Source organism: Microcebus murinus, chromosome 24 (assembly GCF_040939455.1).
Source record: "Microcebus murinus isolate Inina chromosome 24, M.murinus_Inina_mat1.0, whole genome shotgun sequence".
Classification (NCBI taxonomy): Eukaryota; Metazoa; Chordata; class Mammalia; order Primates; family Cheirogaleidae; genus Microcebus; species Microcebus murinus.
The window spans coordinates 28,069,488-28,095,158 of NC_134127.1; the positions used below are offsets into that span (position 1 = coordinate 28,069,488).

General features: G+C 42.4%; 1 protein-coding gene across 2 annotated transcripts in view; it reads left to right on the plus strand.

The window, feature by feature from the left end:
* CSMD1 (CUB and Sushi multiple domains 1) overlaps positions 1–25,671 on the plus strand; it is a 1,569,742-nt gene that overhangs the window by 254,301 nt on the left and 1,289,770 nt on the right. For both annotated transcript variants that reach the window (XM_020282735.2, XM_075997279.1), the window contains exon 2: positions 23,915–24,131. In XM_020282735.2, coding sequence (XP_020138324.2) covers positions 23,915–24,131 — 217 coding nt within the window. The remainder of the gene's footprint in view (positions 1–23,914; positions 24,132–25,671) is intronic.

Consider the following 25,671-nt stretch of genomic DNA (forward strand, 5'->3'; position numbering starts at 1 on the left):
ATACATTGGTGAAAGGTGGCTACTGAGATAGTTTGCATGAATGGTATTATGCAAAATGAATGTAGTCTTTAAGATCCTGACACTTGATAAAGATCAGTTATTTGCAAGTGCCTTCATTCATATTCAAAATGATATTTAGCATGCTTTGGAGTTCCAAGGAAATGTGTTTGAATATAGATTTTCCTCCAATGTTTCCTTTTTGCCATTTGTGTTATGATTATTTTCAGCCCAGGGCAACTTAACTACCAGAGTATCACATTGAGATCAGGAACCCCTGTAGTCAACTTGCTGGCACTGAGCTGTTATCTGGGAATATTTTAATGCATGTCATAAATCACAAAGAAAACTTTCTATTTTGAAAACAAGTAGAAACGATGGTGAGCATGAATTTCTAAAATCTATTTTAAAAGGTCTGATGCCTGTAAGTCTTTGCTTGATTTAAAACTCAGATTTTAGCCTAGAGAGGAAAATCACATGATGTGCATCCATATGGTGACAAAGAAGCTACTATTGTGAATTAACCCACAACACCAGAATTTTCAATAATAGGAAAAAGGAACTCCATTTCACATATTTACACCACAGCAGAAAATAATAGCCATCAATCTACTTAACAGTCTACTTAAAGTGAGACTTTACAACCACAACGAGTAAGAGGTGCAATGTCTGGGGGATGGTCACGCTTGAAGCTCTTACTCGAGAGGTGAGGGGGCATGGGCAATATATGTAACCTTAACACTTGTACCCCCATAATACGCTAAAATAAAAAATATATATAAAAAAATAAAGTGAGACTTTTAATTTACTTGGGCTTAGTGACTATCATCTTCATTCGGTTACTTGGTAGTCTGTGGATCAAACCATCTCTTTACATGAACAAACAAACAAACACATTTTTGTAGATGAAAAGTCATTTACTTTAATCTCTAAAATAGTCTCCTATTATTACCAGTTAGGTCACTAGTCTCCAAAGAGTCAATTTTGGGAAATTTTACTAAACAGGCTGAGTTTTAGGCAGGAAACAGACAAGGATCTCTGTCTCTCATTAACAAGTCCTATAGACCTGCTACTGCACTTGGCATTGCCCTGCCAGCTAAATCTGGAGTCACCCTGTCTTGGCCAACTGGGCATCTTCATTTTCTGCTGTAGGCCGAGGGGACTGGCCTTGCTTGTCCCTTTTAACGGCACTCCCCACTTTCTCCAAAGCAGAAAGAAACGGACAAAAAGTCAGAAGAGAAGTCTCATGTTTGTTTCAGAAGACCTTCTCTGATGTTAATAAATGAGACTACAAAGGAATGTCAAATGTCTTTTCTCTATTATTCCTGGTCTCTGAACATAAATGAGACTTCGATTTATTGCCTTATATCATTTTCCCCAATTCCCTCCTTAGATTTATATGGCTCTTTGGAAGATTCCTATTAATGCAATCTCTTAATTCTGTATAATTGAGAATAGAATTTATCACTTCTTCCCTTGCCTCACCTAATCTCCTTTATTATTAATTTAATTGAAAAAATGATGTCAGAGAATTGACAATTCAAGTTCTTCCCGATTCAACCATGGCTCATTTATATCTCAGAGGAAACCTGAGACTTAGAGATGTTTTAAATTGAGTCTCTTTTCCTTATACATTAGGGAACCAGACCTAGAGAGTTGAGTTAAATTCGACACTATCAAGGTCTCTTGATAGTGAGACCTTGTATAGTATAGCATAGCACTAGTATAGCACATGAAAAATAACCGAATGTCCCTAAATTGCAGGCCAGGGTACTTTATAAGATAGAATTCATTTAATTTCAATGAAGTCTCTGTTTTGTTCAGTAAATCAAATTAGGTGACCCCACACCCAATAAACATACACCTTGCCCTTTAAATGGTACAGACAGGGAGTAGGTATGTGTGTTTAATTATAAAACAGATGCATTAATGTAAGTGCTATGTTGAAATAATAACAGAACGTTGTCATACACTTGGCAGACTTTGGGGTAGTCAGAATTTTCACAGAAGATATGTAAGAATCTTAGGAAGAGGTTAACCATGTGCACTTCGTTTTGAAGCTGGGCATTGAGAAGCAGATAGCAAGTATTTTAGTCCTTAAGTGTAAGTGTGAGTATGACTCTGAGCAAAGACACCCCTAGGCTTTAATTTGTCTTCTCTGACCCATTTGTATTTGTTCAGCAACCCCAACCAAATGGCGATAATCAAGCTATAGGAGAAAAACTAGAATCGGTGATTGCTCAGGATGCAGAAACACACACAGCAGTTGAGGCAGCCTTTCTCCAAGAGCTGAGCTATTTGAATATTCAAGACACCAGCAGGGGGTGGTTTTATCAGCTTTTTTTTTCTGGAAATACCAATCTTTAACACTTGATAATTATACATTTTTATTATTTATTAAACTGCTCTCTTCTATGCCAGTTATAGGACATTCTTAAACTTATGGACATTTGATGTTATGGAATTTTGTACATTAATTTCATTGTTTTTCTCAGTTGAAAGTAAGGTACTCATTTTAGCTTCAGCTTTTGTACTTCCTTTCTCTTAGCATCACATTATAATCTCCTGAAACATGGCCAATAGATCTAAAAGTCTTGATTCTTTGTACATATTTGATCAGTTAATGTTGCAAATGGTCCCTGGTCTCTATGTCCATATTTCTTCTTGCTATAAATGTGTAAGTTATGAGTGGAAGCTTCTGGTTCACTTGCAATTCTTGAAGAAGGTAAATAAAATTGATATTTTCCTGCAAAACAGATCACTGCTTCTGTTTATACTCTTTAGCTAGGCAACAAGCTATTCTTCTCTTTGGTCTTTATTTCAATCCTACAGCCTTGGAATCTAAACTTGGGTAAAACAATGAAGAATAGAATCTAGATGAAATTGAATAACTGTGCTTAAAGAGCAAACAAGAAAACCCTTTAGCTCTAATGAGAAATCAGTAAAATAAAAACAAACACAGTACAGACTGCATTTTTTTTTTAAATTCAAGGCCACAGACTTCAAAGAGCATCAGTTTCTTTTGCCAAAATAGTTTGTACAACAAATCCTAATCCTCCATGGAATTTCAATATCATCCATTATTTCTTCAGAAACATCACTAAACCAAGATAAAATAAGAGGCAGGAGCCAGGGCTTTGATTTTTTGCTTAGGAGTAAGTTAAAAGTTGAAAGGCCATGAAAATGGATGTAGATATTTAGTGAAAGATCGATTTACAGCAGCAAATCCAAAAATAAAACTATTGATTCCATTGATACTCTCCTGGCTACTTAGTGTTTTCTGAATGCTCACATATAAAACCATGTCATCCCAGGCATAAGAAGCGCTGACATCAGTCAAGCTCTCAGCAGTCTTATCTCTAAGGCAGCTGTGTGTTGGGGAATGGCACCCCATGGAGTGTGCAGTGCACAGCCTGGGCACGGCGCCCCTGGTCATTATACCTAAAATACTATTGAAATCCCAAACTCTTCTCATTTTTAAAGACATGGTTCATAGAGTAACATTGGGTCAAAATAGTAATTTAAGGAATAAAACTGTAAAGAGAAACACCCTCATTACCTTCTCAAGTGGCTTTCTTTTTTCCCAGAAAAAAAAAAAAACCGACATGATTTCTAAGTTGTGGCCTATAGAATGAGCCCAGGTTTTGAAGTCTCTCTAACGCTGGTCCACACCCCCAATTTCCTGTGCTGTGTGGGTGTGACTTTGGAGAAACCATTTAAGCTCTCTAGTTTCCTCGTCAATAAGATAGGAATGATAATGTCTGTCTTTCAAGATCATTTTAAGAATTAGAGAAAGTATGGAAAACGTTTGCTTTAGGGTAGGTATTCTATAAATGTTAACTATTATTATTATAGGTAGTAATAATGATTCTTTATTGGAAACAACAGCCCCTTCAGTTCCTCTGCTTCCCTACAGCAAATATTTAACGTGTGCCATGCACTGTACTTGGCACTTGGAATGTAGCAGTAGATGGATGGTATGATGAAGATTGTCTGCCCTCAGTTTGGTTTCCGGTCTAGAGCATTTACATCTCTATGAAAAGATTACATCAAGTAATGGCAGGTGTGTCAACAATGACTGTTCAAGTATCCGGGCACATACAGAAGTTGAAGCCTTTAAGAGGGGTTAGGGGGCAAAGGGCATAGCAACAGTGTAGATAATATTTGCTGAGATAGTGTTTGTACAAATTCAAAAGTCCCATGGGAGGAAATAAACATTAGAAGAAAGTAAAATACGGCTTGGATCTTACTTTCTTCATTTTAAAGATGGAATTATTTCAATTGTGAATTTAAATGAGATTATGCATATGTATAAAAAATAATACTGCTTTGTGGAACTCTATGTGGGCTTGGAAGATTTTTGACACTAAAGCCAAACAAGTTTTTTTAATGGTATGTGTGCTATACTATACCGTGATTAATGTATTATTTCTTTTGCATTTAAATTATGTTACACTCCCATTTCTTTCCTTGAACATGTAAAGATGATGTTTGCAAATAGTAAAATAAAAAGGCAACTGTCTTATTTTTCTTTCTAATACAAAATATATATATATGTTTATGGAAGCTGATGCTCTAGGGTTTTGGGATACTAGATGCAAGTATTCAGGAAGTGCTGGATTCGTTGCTGACTGAAATTGATTTGGGTGTACGTGGGAGCAAACTCTTATCACTTACGATGTTGTTAGCATGGTGGATGTGCATGCCTCCTTGCCCTCCATAAATTCCCAATTGCCAGACAAGAAGCACTTAATAGGAGGCTAAGTGCCAGCAGCCGGTGCGGGGATATCTCATCCCCAGCTAATGTAGGCTGTTGTAGAGCCCTTATCCCCATGAATTCTTTGTGCCTGAAGGCACAAAGACACCGAGGAAAAGCACAGATGTAAATTTCAAAAATCTAAAAAATGAAACATGGTGGTCTGTGCAGTCAGCCATGTATGTGGTGACATGCATCATGCTTTAATTTGTGTAGCCTCTGTGCAAAAATCATGGGTTTTTTTTTTTATCCAGATAGACACTAAACCCAAATGTAAATCATAATATCATTTCCCTAAAATGTGGAGGAAGCAGGCTAATATGTATGTGTGTGTGTGAGAGAGAGACAGAAAGAGAGAGAGAGAAAGGGGTGTGTTGATGCAGTTCTAAGACTAATAGCCAGTGTACCAGGAGGGTCAGTTGGTGACTGAGATCCTCCTGTATGCCGGGAGAATCCAGACCACAGCAGCATCCTCTCCAAGGTGATTCACATTTGGGGAAATGGGAATGGGAGAGACAATAAACTGAAACCCAAAATGCTGTGGGAATCTTGCGTGGCCCATTGGCTTATTTGTCCAGGAAGACAGATACAAACAGATCTGTTTGTGCTTTTTTGTAAATTTCAATGCAGTCTGTTGGAGATCAATTCCTTCACATTAAGCCCATTAAACACTCCCTAGGATTTTGACTTTCAGCCCTCTCAGCCCCACCTTTCGGATGGCCTGCAGGGGAATCTCGGTGATGCGTTGGCTGTTAGTCCTATGATTTGGGTCCACATCCCCCCAGGGGCAGAAATTGATTGCATTTTTATTTCTCATTTTAAAAATGTATTTGCTAACTTTGATATGGTTTAAAAAAATCTGTTTATCATTTTTCATAGTTTCAGTCTCCAGATTTGTAAAACGTTTCACGGCAAGAAAAGAGCTCCTTAATTCTCCTCCTTCTTACTTTCCTGTCAGAGTTTAGCATTAGCTTCAGGTCTCCCATGAGTGAATAGAGCAAGGGGGTGTTAGCATGACTTTTTAACATTTCAATTTCTCTTTGAGGGTAAACTCCACTAACTATTAAAATAGAGCATAGTGTGGGAATTTCAAAATGTGTCTTATTTTAGAAAGCATCCTCTGTAGTTGGAGAAAGACAGAACCGTAGCAGTAATACATCCACATGGAAAGACTCTGCGTGGCTGACCGGGATGGTAAACATCCAGGAACAGTCAACTGGTTGTTTTATTTTACGTTTTTTAATGAGTAGCACTGAACTGATCCTATATCATTGTGATTCAACTACACCAATTAACATCTTAAATTTTAAACGTTCTACTTAGGGAAATTAATTTTGCTTCATCTCTCTGTGGCCACTGTCTTGAGACTGATTGGCACTTCCTTTGGCTTCTGTATTAAAGCAGGAGTGTCACACACCACGATTTCAAATCGGTGAAACAACTCCATCCTACTGATCCCAAATGATGTGTTTCATCACTAGAAATTTCATTTAAAGATAAAGAAATATCTGACACATGATTTAAAATGTTAGTTCTGCAGTGTAGCGAGGGAGAGAATTATTTTCATTGGCAATGTATGGTGCGTTTCTTTGAGAAAAATAGAATTGAGTTGAGTATAGCTTGTAGTATTGAAATATAGATTTGGAGTCTCTGAAGGAAAAGACTTGAATTTAGATGGCCTCCTGTTTTGGGCAAAAGTCATTTATTTCAAAAACAACATCAGTGTGGGATTTGGGAACCATGGATAAAGCAGTGCTTGTTTGTTTTGTTTTAATTTGGTTAGATACATAACCAACTTTATTACTCAACATCTCTAAAGTGAAATCACTTGGCTGCTGCAATTCTCGTATTCTCAGTACCATAGTGTGAGCTGAGAGCACACATGGGACGGGCATCAGCAGGCATGAGGTGCCCGTGAAGTCCTCCTCTTGGGTGCAATGCCAGACCAGCACTTAAAATACAATAGGACAGAGCCCAGTAAAAGGCAGGTCTCACTCATTATTGTACACATAAAATTCTCTCACAATCAGGAGGCTCTGTAGTGAACTATTCCTTTTATAAAATGATAAAGGCAATTTTTTTTTCTTTCCAGCTTCTACTTCTATTCAACATGCTTTATCTCCGAAATGGGCATCCTCCTCATTTTGCATCTGTGGAAAGTGAATCTGATACCCATGAAGTGGCTAGTTCAATGCTCCATGCTGGAAATCAGTCACATTTTAGATTTTGTTTTCATTTTTTATGTATTTACCTTTTATCATAGTAAAATATACATAATGAAAATTTACCATTTTTAAAACTTTTATTTCAGAATATTATGGGGGTACAAACATTTTGATTACATATGATGCCTTTGCCTTGCCCAAGCCAGGGCTATAAGCCTGCCCTTCCCCCATATGGCGTGCTCTGCACCCATTAGTTATAGTTTACCCATCCCCACCTCCCACACACACCTGCCCAGCACCTGAGGAATATTACTTCCATGTGAGCACCTAAGTGTCGATCAGTTAGTACCAGTTTGATGACCAGTACATGTGTTGCTTGTTTTTCCATTCTTGTGATACCTCACTTCAAAGGATGGGCTGCAGCTCTATCCAGGATAATATAAGAGGTGCTAGATCACCATTGTTTTTTATGATTGAGTGGTACTCCATGGTATACATATACCACATTTTATTAATCCATTCATGTATTGATGGGCACTTGGGTGGTTTCCACGTCTTTGCAACTGTGAATTCATATTTAGTTTCATCCAAAGCCCAGTGTTTGTTTTGTTTTGCTTTGGTTTGTATGCCCCTATGCTATCCCTGCAGTCTTGACAATTTGTCTCCTCAGAGTGGATAGATGCTGAATGACTTTATTACCGTTAATGCAACAATTTCTCAGTGGGTGAAACATTACAGTACTGGAGTTAACAAAAGCTCCCTCCCCTGGGTGCAACAGCAAAGGAAACAACCTTGACATCATATCCACTGAGTTCCAGATCGGACTCATTGCAGCCTTGTGCTGCCCTGAATTATGACCCTTTTCTAGAATAAAAAGGCAGAGATGCCAATGTACATGGGGGCAGCATGTAGGAGAAAAATTACCTTCAAATAAAGGAGGGCATACTTAAATTAATCTAAGGAGCTGTTGACAATCCAGGTGCTAAGCAGGATGGAGATGATAGGATCCTAGTTTTTGGAATCAAAATGACAGTATCTGCATTCTCCATGTTTTAAATAACCACCTGGGGAGAATATATGTTTAATGTTCCTTTAAGTACCACTGTTTTCCATTGTTTCCATATGGGTGTGTGTATAGATTTAATTTGTACCACCACTACCTCCCACCCATATACCCCAATGCACTCACATGCTTCAACCATTGAATATTGAGTTCCAGACGCTGTCCTAGAAATGGGGTGGTGGGAGTCGACTACCTCTCACCACCCTACTCACAGAGAGACAGAGACATCGAGGATGCAAACACACAAGAGGAGTTTATTTTCTGGCTAGCCAGGGTCCAAGCCCTGAGCACCAACGCAGTGGCCACTCTGGGAGGCAAGGACCCCGACCAGGGTTGCAGCGTGCCTTTTATCCCTATGGTGCATACACTATGCATTGGCTGATCACGTGTGGATCATGCATTGACTTTTAACATGATTGGTTGGCTGGTAGCCCCACTATACAGGGGTTCAAACAATGCAAAGTTGGCGCAAACAAGCAAGCAAGCAACAGTTTCCATGGCACAGGCAAGCAAAGCAAGCAACAGTTTCCAGAAGCCGGATGTTGCTTCCGGCTTCACTGGGGGTGTGGGGCCTTGCAGGTGCGCAAATGACTCAACCCCTCACATTCCCCCCTTTCTTTAGAAGCTGATCGAGCACTCTTGCTCGTCTCTTGGGTCTTCTAAAGGTTCCAAGTCTGTGCTACCTGTCCAAAGCCTCTGATACTGCTGCTGCAACACTAAAAGCTGTACTGTATTAACCCTTTCTTTTATAAAGGTTATTATCTTGTTTAATATGCAGGGTCCGAATGTAAAGACTAAGAGCAAAATTACCAGTGGTCCTAATAGCATTGAGATAAGAGTAGTCAGTCAAGGGGAGCTGTTAAACCAAGTTTCAAACCAACCTGCCTGCAGCTCGTTTTCTCACTTGCGGCGGGCAAGCCCTTCTCTAACTTTAGCCATAGATTCCCTGACAACTCCTGTGTGGTCGGCATAGAAACAGTACTCTTCTCGGAGGGCAGCACATAATCCCCCCTGTTGAAGGAACACTAGATCTAGCCCCCTCCGATTTTGTAGTACTACTTCGGACAGGGAGGTCAGAGACTTTTCTAGATGGGAGATAGACTTTTCTATTCTTGTGATGTCTTCATCAATGGCTGCTCTCAAGGTGCTGAACCCTCTCTGTTGCATCGCTAAGGAGGAGATACCAGTCCCTGCCCCTATTGCCCCCAAGCCAAAAAGTGTGGCCAGGGTAATGGCTGCAAGGGGTTCTCTTTTTCTTTGGAAAATTAGGTTAGTGACCCCTTGGCCTGCCCTGATGGTGTACATGGTCTCTACTGTATGGTATATTATCTTAGGGAACACTAACACCATAACACAGTATTCTTTAGATTCATTAAAAACTGATAGGCTAAGGCAAGGGGTTAAACCAGTTTTGGAGCAAATCCACCATTCACTTAGCCTGGGAATGACCCATCTTTCTTTTCCTGATTGGTTTATTGCTCTGTTGCCCCCGGCACAGAGCTGTGCATGGCTGGGCAGCACTGTTCCCAGGCAGGTCCCCTTACCAATAACTGACTGAAAAGTGAGACCAGGGCCTTTACGGTCCCATTGACATGACCTAAGGGAGGCTTCTGTGGAGAGATTGAAATTGATGGCCATCCCAACTGCTTCGTAGAAGGGAGGCCGTATGTCATAACACAGCCAACAGGCCTCGGTAGCGTTGGGATTGGACCAATTTAGGGCCTCATATGCAGCTGTCAACATCTTCCACAGAGGATCTCTAAGTTCTACTTCAGGCACTGCGCTTACAGGGCTCCCCAGGGTGAGAGAGTTTTCTGCACCCATGGGCTTCGGGGTAGGGTGTGTCCCTAACTTTATCAACGGTTTGGGGGGCCGTGGGTGCAGCACCTGGTTGGGCCCTACTGCCACTGGGAGCGGGGAGACTTTAAGTTTGTTAGCCATTAAAGAGCAGGGGTATGGCCTCTGATAGAGGCATACTCCCTATGAGAGTCCTGTTACCCATCACTTGTCTTTCTTCCCTTCCTTTGTGAATTTTATTCTCACTAGGTTGCAGTTCGCTGTGTATCTCTCTTTTGTGCAGGGTTGGACGTAGGACATTTCAATGAGGAAAGGTTGGACCTGCCATTTCCATTCCCCGTCATTTGTGGTGACACAATCCCACTTAGCACAATAATGGCTAACAACTCCCCCACAGCGGCGGTTCTCTTTCGCAGGCCAGAACCCTGGGCATGCGAAGAAACCTTCTCTACTCATGCCTATCCTTCGCTGATAGTAATAGGGCACCACCAGACTACTGGCCACGAGACGGGCCGCGAATTGGGGCCCCTGAGGGCCGGGGGCCCCTGGGGGCACACTCACGCTGATGGGGCTTATCTCTTCCAGGTTAAACATAAGGTCTGGCCACCATCCGTTTACGGGGCCTACCCCCGAAGTCGCGTTCCAGACTTCATGAGTCTCCTGGTTGGTAATCTCCCATGTGAGGTTATGAGGTTGGTGGGGATTGCTGTTTATCACGGCTGCCACACTCCTGCCCACAAGCAAAGTAACCCCAAAGCACCCACATAAAATATATAAAACAAGCCTAGCATGCATCTCTGCGATGGAGTCCAACCTCTAGGTGCCACAGTCCCAAGTCCGACTCCAACTAGTATGACCAGTACTCCAAGGAGGACTGGAGTTACTAAATTCATCTATGCTGGTGTTACTCAGACCAGCCTGGTCTTTAGGGGGTTCTCCGGATCTACCGTTGCCTTCCACTGGCTCTGGCACTGTTCTTGGTCACTCTTGCTAGCCGACCTCACGTGGGAGTGGTGTATCCAGGTTGATATTCCATCCACTTTGAGGGCAGTGGGAGTAACAAGGATAACTTGAAAGGGGCCCTTCCATTTATGCTCGAGGGTTTTGCTGTTATGTCTTTTTACCCACACCCAGTCCCCTGACTGGTGTGGGTGATGAGAATGTTCAGCACTACCCGCCCCCAGCTCTGTGGCCTGGTATATGGCTCGGAGGGCTGGCCACACTCGGCTGTGAACGCGCTGCAGAGCTTGTACGGCTTGCAACATGTGTTTGGGGTGTTTTGGGAGAGCCTCAGGGCTCACCCTGGGGACCATGGGCAGAGGAGTGCCATACATGATTTCAAAGGGGGTTAAACCTAAATGATAGGGGGTGTTCTGGGCTTGGAACAGGGCGAAGGGAAGGAGGGTCACCCAGTCCCCGCCAGTCTCTAGGGCTGATTTAGTCAGGGTCTCCTTTATTGTTCTGTTCATTCTCTCTACCTGCCCTGAGCTCTGGGGGTTGTAGGCACAATGCAGTTTCCAATTGGTCCCTAGAGCCTGGTCCAGTCCCTGGCTGACTTGGCTGACAAAAGCAGGTCCATTATCTGATCCTATTCCTTCTGGCAGTCCATACCTAGGAACTATTTCTTCTAATATTTTTTTGGCTACTGTTAGAGCAGTCTCTCTCTTAGTGGGGAAAGCCTCTACCCACCCGGAGAACGCATCCACCATAACTAGCAGATACCGGTACCCATATTTCCTAGGCTTTACTTCTGTAAAATCTACTTCTCAGAACAGTCCTGGCTGCCTCCCCCTTTCCCTTGTACCTGCGTGGGTCCCTTTGACCCTCCCCGGCTGCATGACTTGACAGGCTTGGCAGTCCCGGACGATGTCGCCTGCCACTCGTCCCTGCGACATGAACCTAAGCTGGGCGGTGTTTAGTAGTTGTAACATTTTTCTCTTTCCTAAATGTGTGGTCTGGTGTAGGTGTGTTAACAGGTGACGTCTCAAAGTCTCTGGCACTATCAGGCAGCGTTCTTCATCTCGCAGCCAGCCATCTTTGCCTTTTTGCACATTTAGCTGTTTTGTAGCCCAGGCTTCATCTGCGCTGGAGTAGTCTGGCAGAGGGGGTATCTGTCCCATGCCCGGGGGTGGTAGGCTTACATGCAGAATGTGGGGTGGTGCGGTGCCTTCTGCTGCTCTTTTAGCCTCGGCATCTGCCCTTTGATTGCCCCGCATCTCTAGTGAGTCTCCACCCTGATGTCTAGGGGTGTGGAGTACTGCCACTGCCTTTGGCAGCAAGACAGCTTCTAGCAAGTGGAGTATTTTGGGCTTGTGCTTAATCTCCTTCCCTTCTGCTGTGATGAACCCCCTTTCTCTGTAGAGGGCTTCATGTATGTGCACAGTACCAAAAGCATAGTGGCTGTCAGTATATACTGTCAGCCTCTTCCCTCGGGCCCGACTAAGAGCTTCTGTCAGCGCGATCAATTCTGCCTTTTGGGCAGATGTTCCCTGTGGAAGGCATGCCGCCCAGACAAGTTTGCCCTGATCATCGACTATGGCCGCCCCTGCATACCTGTGTCCATCGCGAAGGAAACTGCTCCTGTCCGTGAACCAAGTTAGGTTGCTGCTCGGAAGGGGGCGGTCCTGCAGGTCCCATGGAGCCATCTGGGTCTCTGCCAAGATCTCGAGGCAGTCGTGTTCGGGCGAGGCAGAGTCGGGGTTTGGTAGAAGCGTTGCCGGGGTTAGGACAGTGGGGGTTCGGAACTCAACTCGGGATGCGTCCAGCAGGAGCCCTTGGTAATGGGTCAGCCTTGCATTTGTGATCCATCATCCCGGCAGATGCTGTAGAACCCCCTCTATAGCATGTGGGGTGGTGATTAACAGTCTCTGCCCCAAAGTAAGCTTGTCAGCGTCCTTGACCAACAGGGCTGTGGCTGTGATTATTCGCAGGCACGCAGGCCACCCCGCCGCCACCGGATCTAATTTCTTTGATAAGCATGCCACTGGCCTTTTCCAGGGCCCTAGGGCCTGTGTGAGTACGCCCTTAGCCACCCCCTTCTTCTCATCTATGTAAAGGTGAAACTCTTTGGTGGGGTCTGGGAGCGTCAGGGCCGGGGCTTCCAGCATGGCCGTTCTTAGGGCCTGGAAGGCGCTAGCCATTTGCTCAGTCCATTTCCACGCTTTTCCTGCCTTACATCCTTCATATAGGGGCCGAGCCTTCTCTGCAAATCCTGGAATCCAGAGGCGGCAGTATCCTACTGACCCCAGGAATTCCCTCAGCTCCCGGTTCGAAGTCGGGGTGGGTATTTTCAACACAGTCTGCTTCATGGCCTCGGTCAGCCATCTCTGGCCCCCCTTAATCTTGTACCCCAAATAAGTGACTTCATCTTTACATATCTGGGCTTTCTTGGCACTGACCCGATACCCCATTTCGCCTAGTACTCTGAGCAAGTCCTTGGTGCCCTCTAGGCAGGTCTGGGGGTCGGGGGCAGCTAATAACAAATCATCCACATATTGTAGCAGAGTTACCCCCAGGTGGTTGGCTTGATACTCACTCAGGTCACTATGGAGGGCCTCATTGAACAGGGTAGGCGAGTTCTTAAACCCTTGAGGCAATCTCGTCCATGTTAATTGTCCATGGATTCCTCTCTCATCATCCTGCCACTTAAAGGCGAAGATCTCCTGGCAGCGTGTTGCTACTGCCAGGCTGAAGAAGGCATCTTTCAGGTCCAAGATGGTGTACCAAGACAGTGTAGGAGAGAGAGAGCTTAACAGGGTATAGGGGTTGGGAACAGTCGGATGGATCTCTAAGGTCCTTGCGTTGACTTCTCTAAGATCCTGCACAGGCCTATAATCCTTCCCCCCTGGCTTCCTCACTGGCAACAGGGGAGTATTCCAGGCCGACTGGCATTTCCGGAGAATCCCACTGTCCAGGAGTCGCCGAATGTGGGGAATTATTCCCATCCTGGCCTCCTGAGACATAGGGTATTGCCGGACTCGAGCTGGCTCGGCTCCCGGTTTCAGTTCACTGTAAAGAGGCGGCCTGTGTTTAGCCCATCCCATACCCCCTGTCTCGGCCCAGGCCAAGGGAAACTCACTGAGCCACTGGTCCATGTCTTCACCTTTGCCCCTTATGAGCTGGTACAGTCTATATTCGTCTGCTTGTGTCAGTGTGAGAACCTGGGTAATTCAGGGGCCATTGAGGAGGTTACCTTTGTCGTCAGTCACTGTCACTCCCCCGTCTTCAAAATGGATTCTAGCCTTAAGTTTGGTAAGGATGTCTCGTCCCAGTAGCGGCGTGGGGCACTCAGGGATGACCATGAAGGCGTGACTCACTTGTCCTGAGCCCAGGTCTAGTCTCCGCTGAGTAGTCCATGGATATGGCTTAGTCCCCGTCACTCCCTGCACCCAGCTGGCCCTACTAGATAATTTTCCCGCGGTGTTGGTCAGCACTGAATGCTCGGCTCCTGTATCTATGAGGAAGTTGACTGGATTCCCCTCCACTTGTAGGGTTACCCTGGGTTCGGGAAGGGGAGCCAAACCCCGTCTCCCCTATTCATCAGTCACCTGTCCTGCCACCATAATTTTCTCAGGCCCTTCGAATCTTCGCTCCCCCTTTCTTTTTGGGGCATTCTTGGGCCCAGTGCCCGTGCTCCCTGCAGTTAGCACATTGGTTTTTGCTGAGCCTCTCCCGCCAGGGCTTGTCTCTATTCTCTGTCCTTGCCTGCCCCCCTCTTGTAGCAGCTAGCAGGATTTTTGCCATTTCTCTGTTTGCTTTACCTGCCTCACCAGCTTGGAATTTCCTGTCTTCTATTCTCATCCTTTCTAGCCTTTCTTCTGGTGTCTCCCTATTGTTGTACATCCTCTCTGCCACTTCTAGCAGGTCTTGCAGAGTTTTCGCGCCTAGCCTATCTATTTTCTATACTTTTCAATGTCAGGTGCTGTTTGGTTGACAAACGCCATCATGACAGCGGCCTTGTTTTCCTCCACTGTGGGATCTATGGGAGTGTACTGCCGGAAGGCCTCCATGATTCTCTCTAAGTATGCTGCCGGGCTCTCCTCCGGCCCCTGACGGACGTCCCCTACCTTAGCCAAATTGGTCGGCTTTCGTGCCGCCATGCGGAGACCGGCCATCAGAGTCTGGCGGTAGACTCGAAGACACTCCCTACCTTCAGCCTCGTTGTAGTCCCAAAGTGGTTGTTCAAGGGGAAAGGTTCGGTCGATGGTTTGAGGGTTGGTATTGGGCCTGCCGTCCTCTCCTGGAACCAATTTCCGTGCTTCCCCCTGACTTCTCTTCCTTTCTTCTGTGGTGAAGAGCACCTTGAGCAACTACTGGCAATCATCCCAAGTGGGCTGATGTGTAAAAAGAACAGAATCTAAAAAGTTAATGAGATCTCTGGGGTTCTCGGAGAAGTTTGAGTTTTGAGCCTTCCAGTTGTAGAGATCACTGGTAGAAAAGGGCCAATATTGGAATGTCTGTATTCCATCCACTCCGGGGGGGCCCATTGCTCTCAAGGGAAATGCCCTCACGGGTTCCGGATCTGGGGTCCGGCCTGCCCGTTGCCTAGTACCATAGGCTGGTCCTTCAGCCATGGGCTTATCATCCCGGTGTGACTTGGGTGCCACAGGGGCTGCAGGAGCCGCCGGAGCCACCTTTGGGTTATAGGGCGGGGGCGAATTCCACTCGGGGCTGGTCAGATCAGGGTAAAGATTGGAGTCTGGGAGGACTTTTGTGGACTGCCCACCCTGCGTCTTGTCTTTCTTAAGATCTTTTACCTCGAGTACCTCTGTGCGCCCTCTAAAGGGGGGCACAAATGCTCACATCCAAAGTAGGGGGTTGAGAACCAAGTCCTGCAGACTACAATATAGGGGAGTTGGTTGGGGTGGCCGAAAATTTTCTCTTTCACTTTTTCTACCAAAACGGCATCAAAAGATCCCTCCCTTAGTCATCCGACATTAAACATGGGCCATTCAGCCTCACATAGGGTGACGAGTTTCTTTTGGTTAACCTCTAGAGAGAGGTTATGGGCCCTGATTTTCACTTCTTTAAAATGGCCCACTAAGAGCAAGAGGGGAGTGGTCATGGTCTGGCCCATGTTCGGGGGTCGGGGCACGACTCAGGGGAATCTATTATGGGGAGATGACTGTACCTGTTGGGCCGGCACTGGGCAAAAGCCCCTGGGGCGAGGATCCGAAATCCCAGCCTCTCACTTTCTTTTAGGAGATAATGACCTAGTCCTCCGAGTACCAGGTATTCTTGGCACGGTCGACAATACCCGGGGTGTCCTGGGCCGGGACAATGAAGGCCCCCCGGGACAGCCGGGGAAATGCCTCCATCCTCTACCCTTAGGTCCCCCTTTGGGTCTTTGTGCGGGTCTCCAGAGTCAACGGTTTCCCTCACAAAACCCATACACATAGATGAACATCAAAACACAGACACACATGCACGAGAAAAAACAAACAAGGTGACACACGAAGGTGACACACGAACATACCCTGGTCTAGACCTTTCTCCCCGGATCTAGTCTCACCGAGTCCTAGACTCCCAAGTCAGACTCGAAACCAGAGGACGTCTCCGCCTGGCTCCAACCGGCGACCTTCTAGCGCGTCCGCCTAGGTCCTATGCCGGCACTCTAATCTGGGGCCTCGCAAGGGGATTCCACGTCCCTTGCCACACTACACCCGGCTAGTCCGGGGTAGATTTCCACACTCCTCCCTCTATCCCGCCCTCTGTCCAGCAGGGCGTGAGAGGCAGAGATCCCAGACGAGCCCCCAAATGTTGGGAGTCGACTACCTCTCACCACCCTACCCACAGAGAGACAGAGACACCGAGGATGCAAACACATAGGAGGAGTTTATTTTCTGGCTAGCCAGGGTCCAAGCCTTGAGCACCAACGCAGTGGCCACTCTGGGAGGCAAGGACCCCGACCGGGGTTGCAGTGTACCTTTTATCTCTATGGTGCATACGCTATGCAGTGGCTGATCACGCGTGGATCATGCATTGACTTTTAACATGATTGGTTGGCTGGTAGCCCCACTATACAGAGGTTCGAACAATGCAAAGTTGGTGCAAGCAAGCAAGCAAGCAACAGTTTCCATGGCACAGGCAAGCAAGCAAGCAACAGTTTCCAGAAGCTGGATGTTGCTTCCGGCTTTGCGGGGGGTGCGGGGCCTTGCAGGTGCGCAAATGACTCGACCCCTCAGGGGATGTAAACAAGACGGATAATATCTTCACTCTTGGAAGGTTTACATATTCGTTTCAGAAACAGATAAGCAATGACTAAACAAGTATATAGGGTATTTTCACAAAGTTACAAATGCTATGAGGAAATAAAACTGAGTGTAGGGTCGTGAGCAATTCTGGAGGTGGGTTGCTAATGCAGATGTGAGTGTCTGGAAAAAGCAACCCACACTGTGACCTGAGGACATGTGATATACAGGAAAATCTAGAGGGAGAGCATTCTGTGCAGCTAGATTAGCATGTGCCAAGGTCCTGGGGCAGGGGCAGGCTTGGTATGTTCAAGGAAGGGAGAGAAGTTAAGCAGACCAAGCCTGCAGGTGGTTATGAGAACAAACTTTGGTGGAATGAAGAAAGATTGTACTCTTTGACAGGCGGGGATACTCACCACTATACTAACGAGGAATGAGCTAAGATTGTACTCTTTGTATTTACACAGACCAGAGAAAACATCCATTTTCTTTTGTGAGTGATATAAATCAAGTTCACATGTCTCCATATTGCAGGATAAGAACTACTTGCTTGGCCTTGCTTGTGGGTCAAGTTATGAGCAGGGAAAAGTGGGTTCCTTGGCTCTATTTTGGGCTCATGCGCCTCTGGCTTTTTCATTCTTCTTTTTTTGCTCATGTAGTGAGTAATCTCCCCTAAATACTTGGGATTAAAACCCAACCAAGTGCCCTACGGCCAGTTACTTATATTGGCTGCTCCTGGCACTCTGAGAAATAGAGCACTTTTAAAGTTTCCTTCAGGGCATGTTGTTCCTGCAAAATGCCTGAAGACTTTAATTTTGAAAACCCTTCATCAAAGTCCTAGGAAGGGCATTTTAAGTCATGGTTCTCTTACAATTAATCATTTTCCGAGTGATGCAGACCCTGAAATAACCCAGATAGATATAGAATATAATGCAGAGTTTAATACATATTTGATTTATTTACCCCTTCAGAAAGTACTTATCTGATCAAGGAAACTTCCACTTCCATCACTGAAATTTGAAATCCCTTGATATTTGAAATTCTGGAGCCACTTAAAAGTCTGTCATATTCCTTAGTCATTAAAGGAAATGAAAAATTCATTGAAGATCACAGTGTACCATTTTCTTTTACTTGTTAGTTGCTACTCAGTTACATCCAATAGAAGTAGGCAACTTTTTGTCTTGCAGAAAACCTTAAGAGATACAGTATAGTTTGACTACAAAAAGGTCAAAATAAAAGAAGCTTTGGAGGTCAAAAATCTGGTTGTACGAAAGTAATTAAATTAATTTTTATTTTGTAATTTACATAGACATGAAAACCATAAGTTATCATTTTCACAGAATGTATCTAGGAAATGAATGGAGACTGCTACTGAGTGTAATAAATATTTAAGTTTTTTTCTCCCCTGAATTGTGTTGTTTACTCACCAGCAAGCTGGTATTAACTGAGCAGCACCTAAGTGGACACATAGGTACTACAGTAATAGGGTATTGGGCAGGTGGGAGGGGGGAGGGGGGTGGGTATATACATACATAATGAGTGAGATGTGCACCATCTGGGGGATGGTCATGCTGGAAACTCAGACTTGGGGGTGAAGGGGGGAAAGGGCATTTATTGAAACCTTAAAATTTGTATCCCCATAATATGCCGGAAAAAAGAAACCAAAAAACAAAAAAACAAGCCAATGTGGTGATCTGGGTTCATTGCAAAAAGGATATAAACCATAAAGGCCATTTTTGGTATCTATCTACTTTCAATGTTGATATTGTTGTGGTGATAATACAGCTTCCATTCCAAGTCTGTTTTACACCCAAATCTATTTACTCTTTAAAATGATGTCAGGCCACATAGTTGGAGATGATCTTACATTCCCAAACCTTAGCATCTCCAGCCCTGTCCATCATTTGTCATGTGACTTGTTTCCTTGTTGGTAGAATTCAGTACAGTGTACAGCACATAATTTCCCCACATGGCTTTCTTCACATCCTGAACAATATAGTCCGTATCTGTCTGAGGTCACAAAACCCAATTTCATGTCAAAATATCCATGATGGCCAAACATTTGCTCTCAGAAAGGGGTTTTGCATAGCAAAGACTTTTCCTTATTATAAATCTCATCTTTTTTTTTTTTTTTTGAGACAGTTGGCCAATTAATTTCTTTCTATTTATAGTAGAGATGGGGTCTCAGTCTTGCTCAGGCTGGTTTCGGACTCCTGACCTCTAGCGATTGGCCCGCCTCAGCCTCCCAGAATGCTAGGATTACAGGCGTGAGCTACCACGCCCAGCCAAAATCTCATCCGAATAGATACTATAACAGCTAGCAAAGCTACTTCAAGAGCTGTGCAAGAATTAGATGTGATCATACATTCCAAGTGCTTGACACATGAGTTTAAATATTGAACCCACCTCTACTGCTCTCTAAGAATGGCCACTGAGCCCAGAATTGAGAGAAACAGGCATGCCATCCATGGGTGGAATCTAGGAAGGTGTTTGTTTATATATGTTTTCACTTATCAAATGCTTATATGAATTAGGATGAATCATGGATGAATCATTTCAGGAACTACCTTATTCTAGGAAATGAAAGGGATGTGCTTCTATAATACATTGCTGCAAGAGCAGGAGTTCAGGAGAGGTACAGACCATGGGTGGGAAACAAACCATCGGGCAGAGAGCTTGTTTCATCTCAGAAATGATGAGGGCACCATGCAGTCTTCTCAGCCAAGCATCTCTGAGACTGACTTTCAAAGTAGGGAATTGTTCTTGGCCACAGTGAGCCTGACCTTTACTGGAATAGGTTTTGCAGCCTCCAAGAGGGGTCCTGCTGTGAAACCATCATCACTTCTATTGCTCACCAGGGGATTCTTCCTGGTGGCCCCTCAGGATTCAGAGTAGCACCTATAGGCAGCATAGGTCATCTCCAAAGCCAGACGTGTCCTACTTCAATTCAGTCTGTAGCATTGGCAAGTATTTAATCCAAAACCAAAGTGCTCACATATAAAACACAAGGTGATACAGCACCATTAAGGGTAGATCAGAAAAGTGTTCAGTAAGATTATAGTAATAATTATCTTTGGGAATGAGACTGTGAATGATTTTTATGTTTCTAAATGCTACTTTATACATTTTTTCTGCAGTCAGCATAAATTCCTTTTAAAGATGGGTTAAAGTTAGGGTCCCTAAATGTCACAAGTTTCCAGTCTGTTTTTAGTCAGTATTTTATTTTGTAATCTAAGCTATTTATTGTGATATGCATTAAGATTTGATGAGCATACTTGAGGCATACAGTGTATTGTATTTCCCAACGTTTTCGTCCACAGTGATGAAGCTAGGATGTGGTGGACAGCACTCGTTTTGGGTGTCAGAAGACCCTGCTTCATTTCTGGGAGAATTTAAACAACTCACTTCATTTCCACCTGCATTTGCATTCTGTGAATTTGCGATGTGAGGTTGCTTTGACGATCCACTAAGATTATATGTGAAAATACCTTTTGAAAACAGTACATCGCTCTAAAACCATAAGGCAGGATTAAAATAACTGGAATTAATTCTCTGTATGTAAAGTCATGGTGTTGAGTTCTTATCAATTGGGTAGAAATCCACACAAAATGAACTCTCTCTGAGTCCACTATATCTAACATCCTGTTGGTTACTTAAGATATGAATCAGGTTGTTTCATATGTTATAACTTAATTGCTAGATGACTTAGATACCAATTCCTTAAAATTATGGTATGGATTCAAATTTTATGATACTTAAATTATGGCACCAAATACTTATCTGTGTGCATAATATTAGGTGTTATGTCTCTGTGCAATGCGTATTTTGGTTTGCATGCAATTTGTATATGTATATATAAAATGGAAACACATCAATATCAGTGGGAAAAATGTAGATATATATATATTTTTCTATTGATATTGATGTTTTATTTCAAGGTAACTTCCATCATCAGTACTTGAAGATTAAAGACCATTAGACATTTTCTTTCAGTAATAATTGAATTTTCAATCCCTGTAAAGTAACAACTCACTCTTAAGTAAGACACTAAAATTATCAGTGAAACTGCAGATTACTTTATTGCCCTGAGGGAATATGACTTACAAATGGACTTATAAGAGATTCATTTAAGCAACATGTTAAAATACGATTATGTTTATGTATTTCAAAGTTTGTCCATTAAATTTTTTTCTGGTTAATCTACTTATTTGAAGCTGTATTTAAGGACAGCATTTAAATCAAGCTTAGATGTACATTATTAAAAAAATTGATACAATCTTTGTGAGTACTCTGTAGAAGGCAAGTGCTGATTAAGGTATAAGAACCCCAGGGAAAAGAAAAGTACCACCTTGTTATAAATCTAGTGTCTATATTTTTGTGAGATTTAGGCTTTTGATTCTGTTGCATTGGCTATTTAGGCCTGCACCATTAAAATACTGTCTTAATTACTGTAGCTTTACCATAAAATGTATTATTACATAGCAGACCAAATAAATCAGAATCTATTTTAGGTATAGATAACTGTAAAACCTTCTCTGTTGGTTACAATGGACAGTCAAGGATGAGAATTACTCAGCTAAGAACTTTTAGAAGTGTTCAAGAGTCTCTATCAGGGCCTATGGAAGGTTCATCTCCTGATCAAATATGTGTCACTATGCATAACACACTGTACTGATTGGTACCTCAAAAGAGGCCTAAATGTCACTCCTTGGGGAAAATCTTAATATCTGCTAATCTGGTTCAACATATTGGGTCTTATAATGGTAATGACCTTCTAGCTGACATTTTTTTCTGTTGAATTTATTTGTCTTTTCTCCAATTAATAATCAAGTCTTCCCTTTTTTTTGATTTACTGTGAAGCCAGAATTGCTAGATAAACCAGAAAAGCCATTTTCTTTAAAGGTCTTTCAAAACCCCACAGCTTTAATATCTACTTGTTACAGTGTCATTGTTAGACTTAAATTTAGTGGAAAATGGGCTTCTTATTAGTTCTCTGGTTTTAAACTCATAAATCCCCTTCATTAAATATTTTTCATTAAGATGTAGCCAACTCCCGCATGCAATACATTTGATAATATTACCGTAGAAGATTTGAGCTCATTGAGACCTCCTATTGTAAAATATGTCTTTAAGTATAAAATATAGTTGAAAATAATTTTCTGTTTGCAGTTCAGCAGTAAAAGCTGGGATAATGCTTGTGTTCAAATACTACATGCGATAATCTGAGCACACCCAGTTCCCTTTAAAACTTTCTTCATATATTTAGTGTCAAAATTTTAAATATATTTAGAACTCATTGGTGAGGAATGGTCAGGTTAAGAAGGAATGAAAGCCTTACTGACGGTTTTCAGGAGCTACTTAACAGCTCATCTCAAACAAATGAAAGATTTGAGAGAAGTTATTTTGTTCTCACAGGATAGTAATAGAGATGATTAAAGTGTGTTCATCAGCGCACAATTAGAATGAGGAATCTGCCTGATCTCCATCTCTGCTCGCTCCCATTCAGGCTGATTGACCTGCACGTAGAGAGAGGGGCAGGCAGACTGTCAGAGGTAACTGCACACGGAAGTAAATTGAACAGCCACAGGGACCCAGTTAACATGGCACAGAAATCTCGTAGGTGGGAAGTAGTTATGTGGGGAGGGGACGTGGACCAAACAGATAAACAGGGAATCACTGAGCAAAGGTAGGTGGATGCAAAATCAGGAGTAGCAGGAAGAGATAAACTGGAGAGCGTGAGAAGGGAGGGGTTTCAATGCGTCCAGAGGTAGAAATAGAACTGTAGTGAGGTGCATGGCTGTAACTAACCTCCCGGAAGCTGTCTTTTCAGTGATTACCCTTGTAGGAAGCCTGGGAACTGCAATTTTCTCAAGGGAACTGTTCTCTGGAACAGGTCTAGGGTAAGTCTGAACATGGCCAGAGAAGCCGATTGTGAGAATTGATAACACAGAATCTTGGGAGCAGAGGAGAATGGAACCAGTCCCTGGGACCCTGCTCAGAGCCAATGGTGGCTTTATGGTGCTCCATCACCATTCACCCCCATCATGTTCCCAGAAGCTCAGAGGGTATTTTAGTTCCACCTGTCAAGGGAAGTTAGGACAAGAGGCGTGAGTAAAGTATGGGGTGTTCTGCAAAGCTGCTAAGGGAAGGCTAAAACACTTCTTGCTCCTTTTAACTTGGGAGCCTTTTCTTTCTTTTTTGCCATAATTTGGACATGAACTTTCCCTTTTCCTCCAGCCAGTAGGTCCTACCTAGGAAAATAGAAGGACACTGACAAAGGAGGTGTCCTCTCGTTTTTGCTGAGCTGTTCTTTCATTTGAGCATCATTTAACTTCTCTTGTTTTATGCCTTTTATTTTCAACTGGAAAAGCTCCATTTGGTCTCATGCTATTCTTCTACGTAGTAGGACTTCTGCCAGCAAAGGTGCAAATCAGTAGTTAGCATATTGCCCATGATTTTTCCTAACTTCTCCTACTGACTCACATGGCAGTGGCGAGGCTGTATTCATACATATCCATTAGTATGTGCAGAGCTGAATAATGCTTATCTGTAACTTCATTCCTCATGACAAGGAACTTATGGACCGAGTCTTTTCAACATGATACTACACAGATAGCTGGCACCAAATGTATCCCCCATGTATTGAAGTCTGATATTGATGAGACTGTATTTGAAAACGTCAAAAATATTTTTCCCTAAATTTCTAATATGAGTTCCCAGATTTGTTATATTTTCCTTTGCCTGTCATCTTTTGCTGCTGTTGTTCTTTCCCTAGCTTTTAGCACTGAAGAACACTGTTAGCATTTGTTATTCGATATCTGTGCATGAGAATCATAAAACAAGTCATTACAAAAATTGACCAAAATGGTTGGAAAATTTTTAAGAAAATCACAGACTAAAAATGGCCAAAATAATATGCTGGGTTTTTGTGTGTTTTCTTTTCTAGGTCAAAACTGTGGAGGCTTAGTCCAGGGTCCCAACGGCACCATTGAGAGCCCAGGCTTTCCTCACGGTTATCCAAACTACGCTAACTGCACCTGGATCATTATAACAGGGGAACGCAATAGGATACAATTGTCATTTCATACCTTTGCTCTTGAAGAAGATTTTGATATATTGTCAGTGTACGACGGACAGCCCCAACAAGGGAACCTAAAAGTGAGGTAAAGTACTGGTTCTTCATTTTATAGACTAGGCAGCACTGTTGAGTACTCAGATTCTGAAATCTAATCTGAGTTTATATTTAAATTATCAGAAAAGAAAGTTTCATTGCTATAAAGAAAAATTAATGTATATTTGTATCAAATTGTGCACTTTTCCCCCATACTTAAAAATGTAAGTTCTTATTGAGAGCAATCACTGACTTCATTTATAGAGATCAAATTGTTCAAGATCTGTAAAAGTATTGTCAAGGTAATTAGAGTGAATTTATAATACTCTATTGTTTTCAACTATGGATTTGAGAGAAAAAGTACAGAGATAAATGTGTTTGAGTACAATTCAGACAATAACAAAAGAAACTTTTATATTGTCAGAGAATAAATTCAATAAAAAGAACATAGGAAGTGTGGATGGGGGAAGAACATTGGAGAATACTGCATTCTTTGGAGAATTTTTGGTTTAGACAATCATGCTATATTCTATTCATTGTGAGGTTTCTCTTTTGATCTACAATTTTTACCATGAATAAAGCAAAATATTTTCTGAAATGATTTTAAATTAGGTTTTTCATTTGTCTACAAGGGAAAAATAATTGCACCTGTATAATTATATCCATTCATTTTTCACTTTGGCCAAAGAAAGAGGAATGTCTCTTTCAAAGAAATCAGATTTTCTTAACTAAATCTATAAACTTATTTATATCCATACATATATGACAAGTCATGGCTTTTTCATCTGGTTTTAAAATTTTGTGTTAGAGATTACATTTGTTTAATATATGAAGGCATGTAGAAAAATGGTAGCCTTATGAAGTTTTAGAGTTTAGATAAATAAAATAGTATTGATGTTAATGCCAACAGTAATGCACTCAAAATGCATATACTTCATGATTTTGTGGGATGAGAAAAAAACTCTAACTACAAAAAATGATTTTATTTGTACATCTAGTTTTAACATTTATTACAACATAGATTAACTACATAGTTAATATATGAAATATTAACTATATTTTATTAATATATTCTCAAATGTATTTTATTTGCATTTTCTTTATGCATTTTCAAATATAAAACATCTTATAGTTTTTCCTGGGTCATCTACAATATCTGTTGTCTGTTTTTAGAAACATTTTTCTACTTTATATATTGTAAAATGGTTATCTATTTTCTGAATCAGGTAAACTGTATGATATTTGTAGTTCTGCATTTGCATATTTGAACAAACTATCTCTCTCTATATATAATCCTTGCTAATTTGATGCAAGATTTCACATTATAATTCTTTCTCTTTTAAATTTTATTTATTTATTTATTTTGCTTTTAATGCTCCCAGGGAATAGTGGTAGATTGTAATAGCTGAATTTTTTTTTTTAAATGTAGTTTCAGGAAGAAAAAAATAATCTATTTTACTGAAATATCAATGTGTGTGCCTATGTTAAAAGCAATTCTTTCTCTTTCCATTAAAAAATGCCTTGTAAGTATGTACTCTTGAAAATGCTTCCCTTTGCTTTCTCTCAATATTTCCATTTCCTGTAGTTCTTTC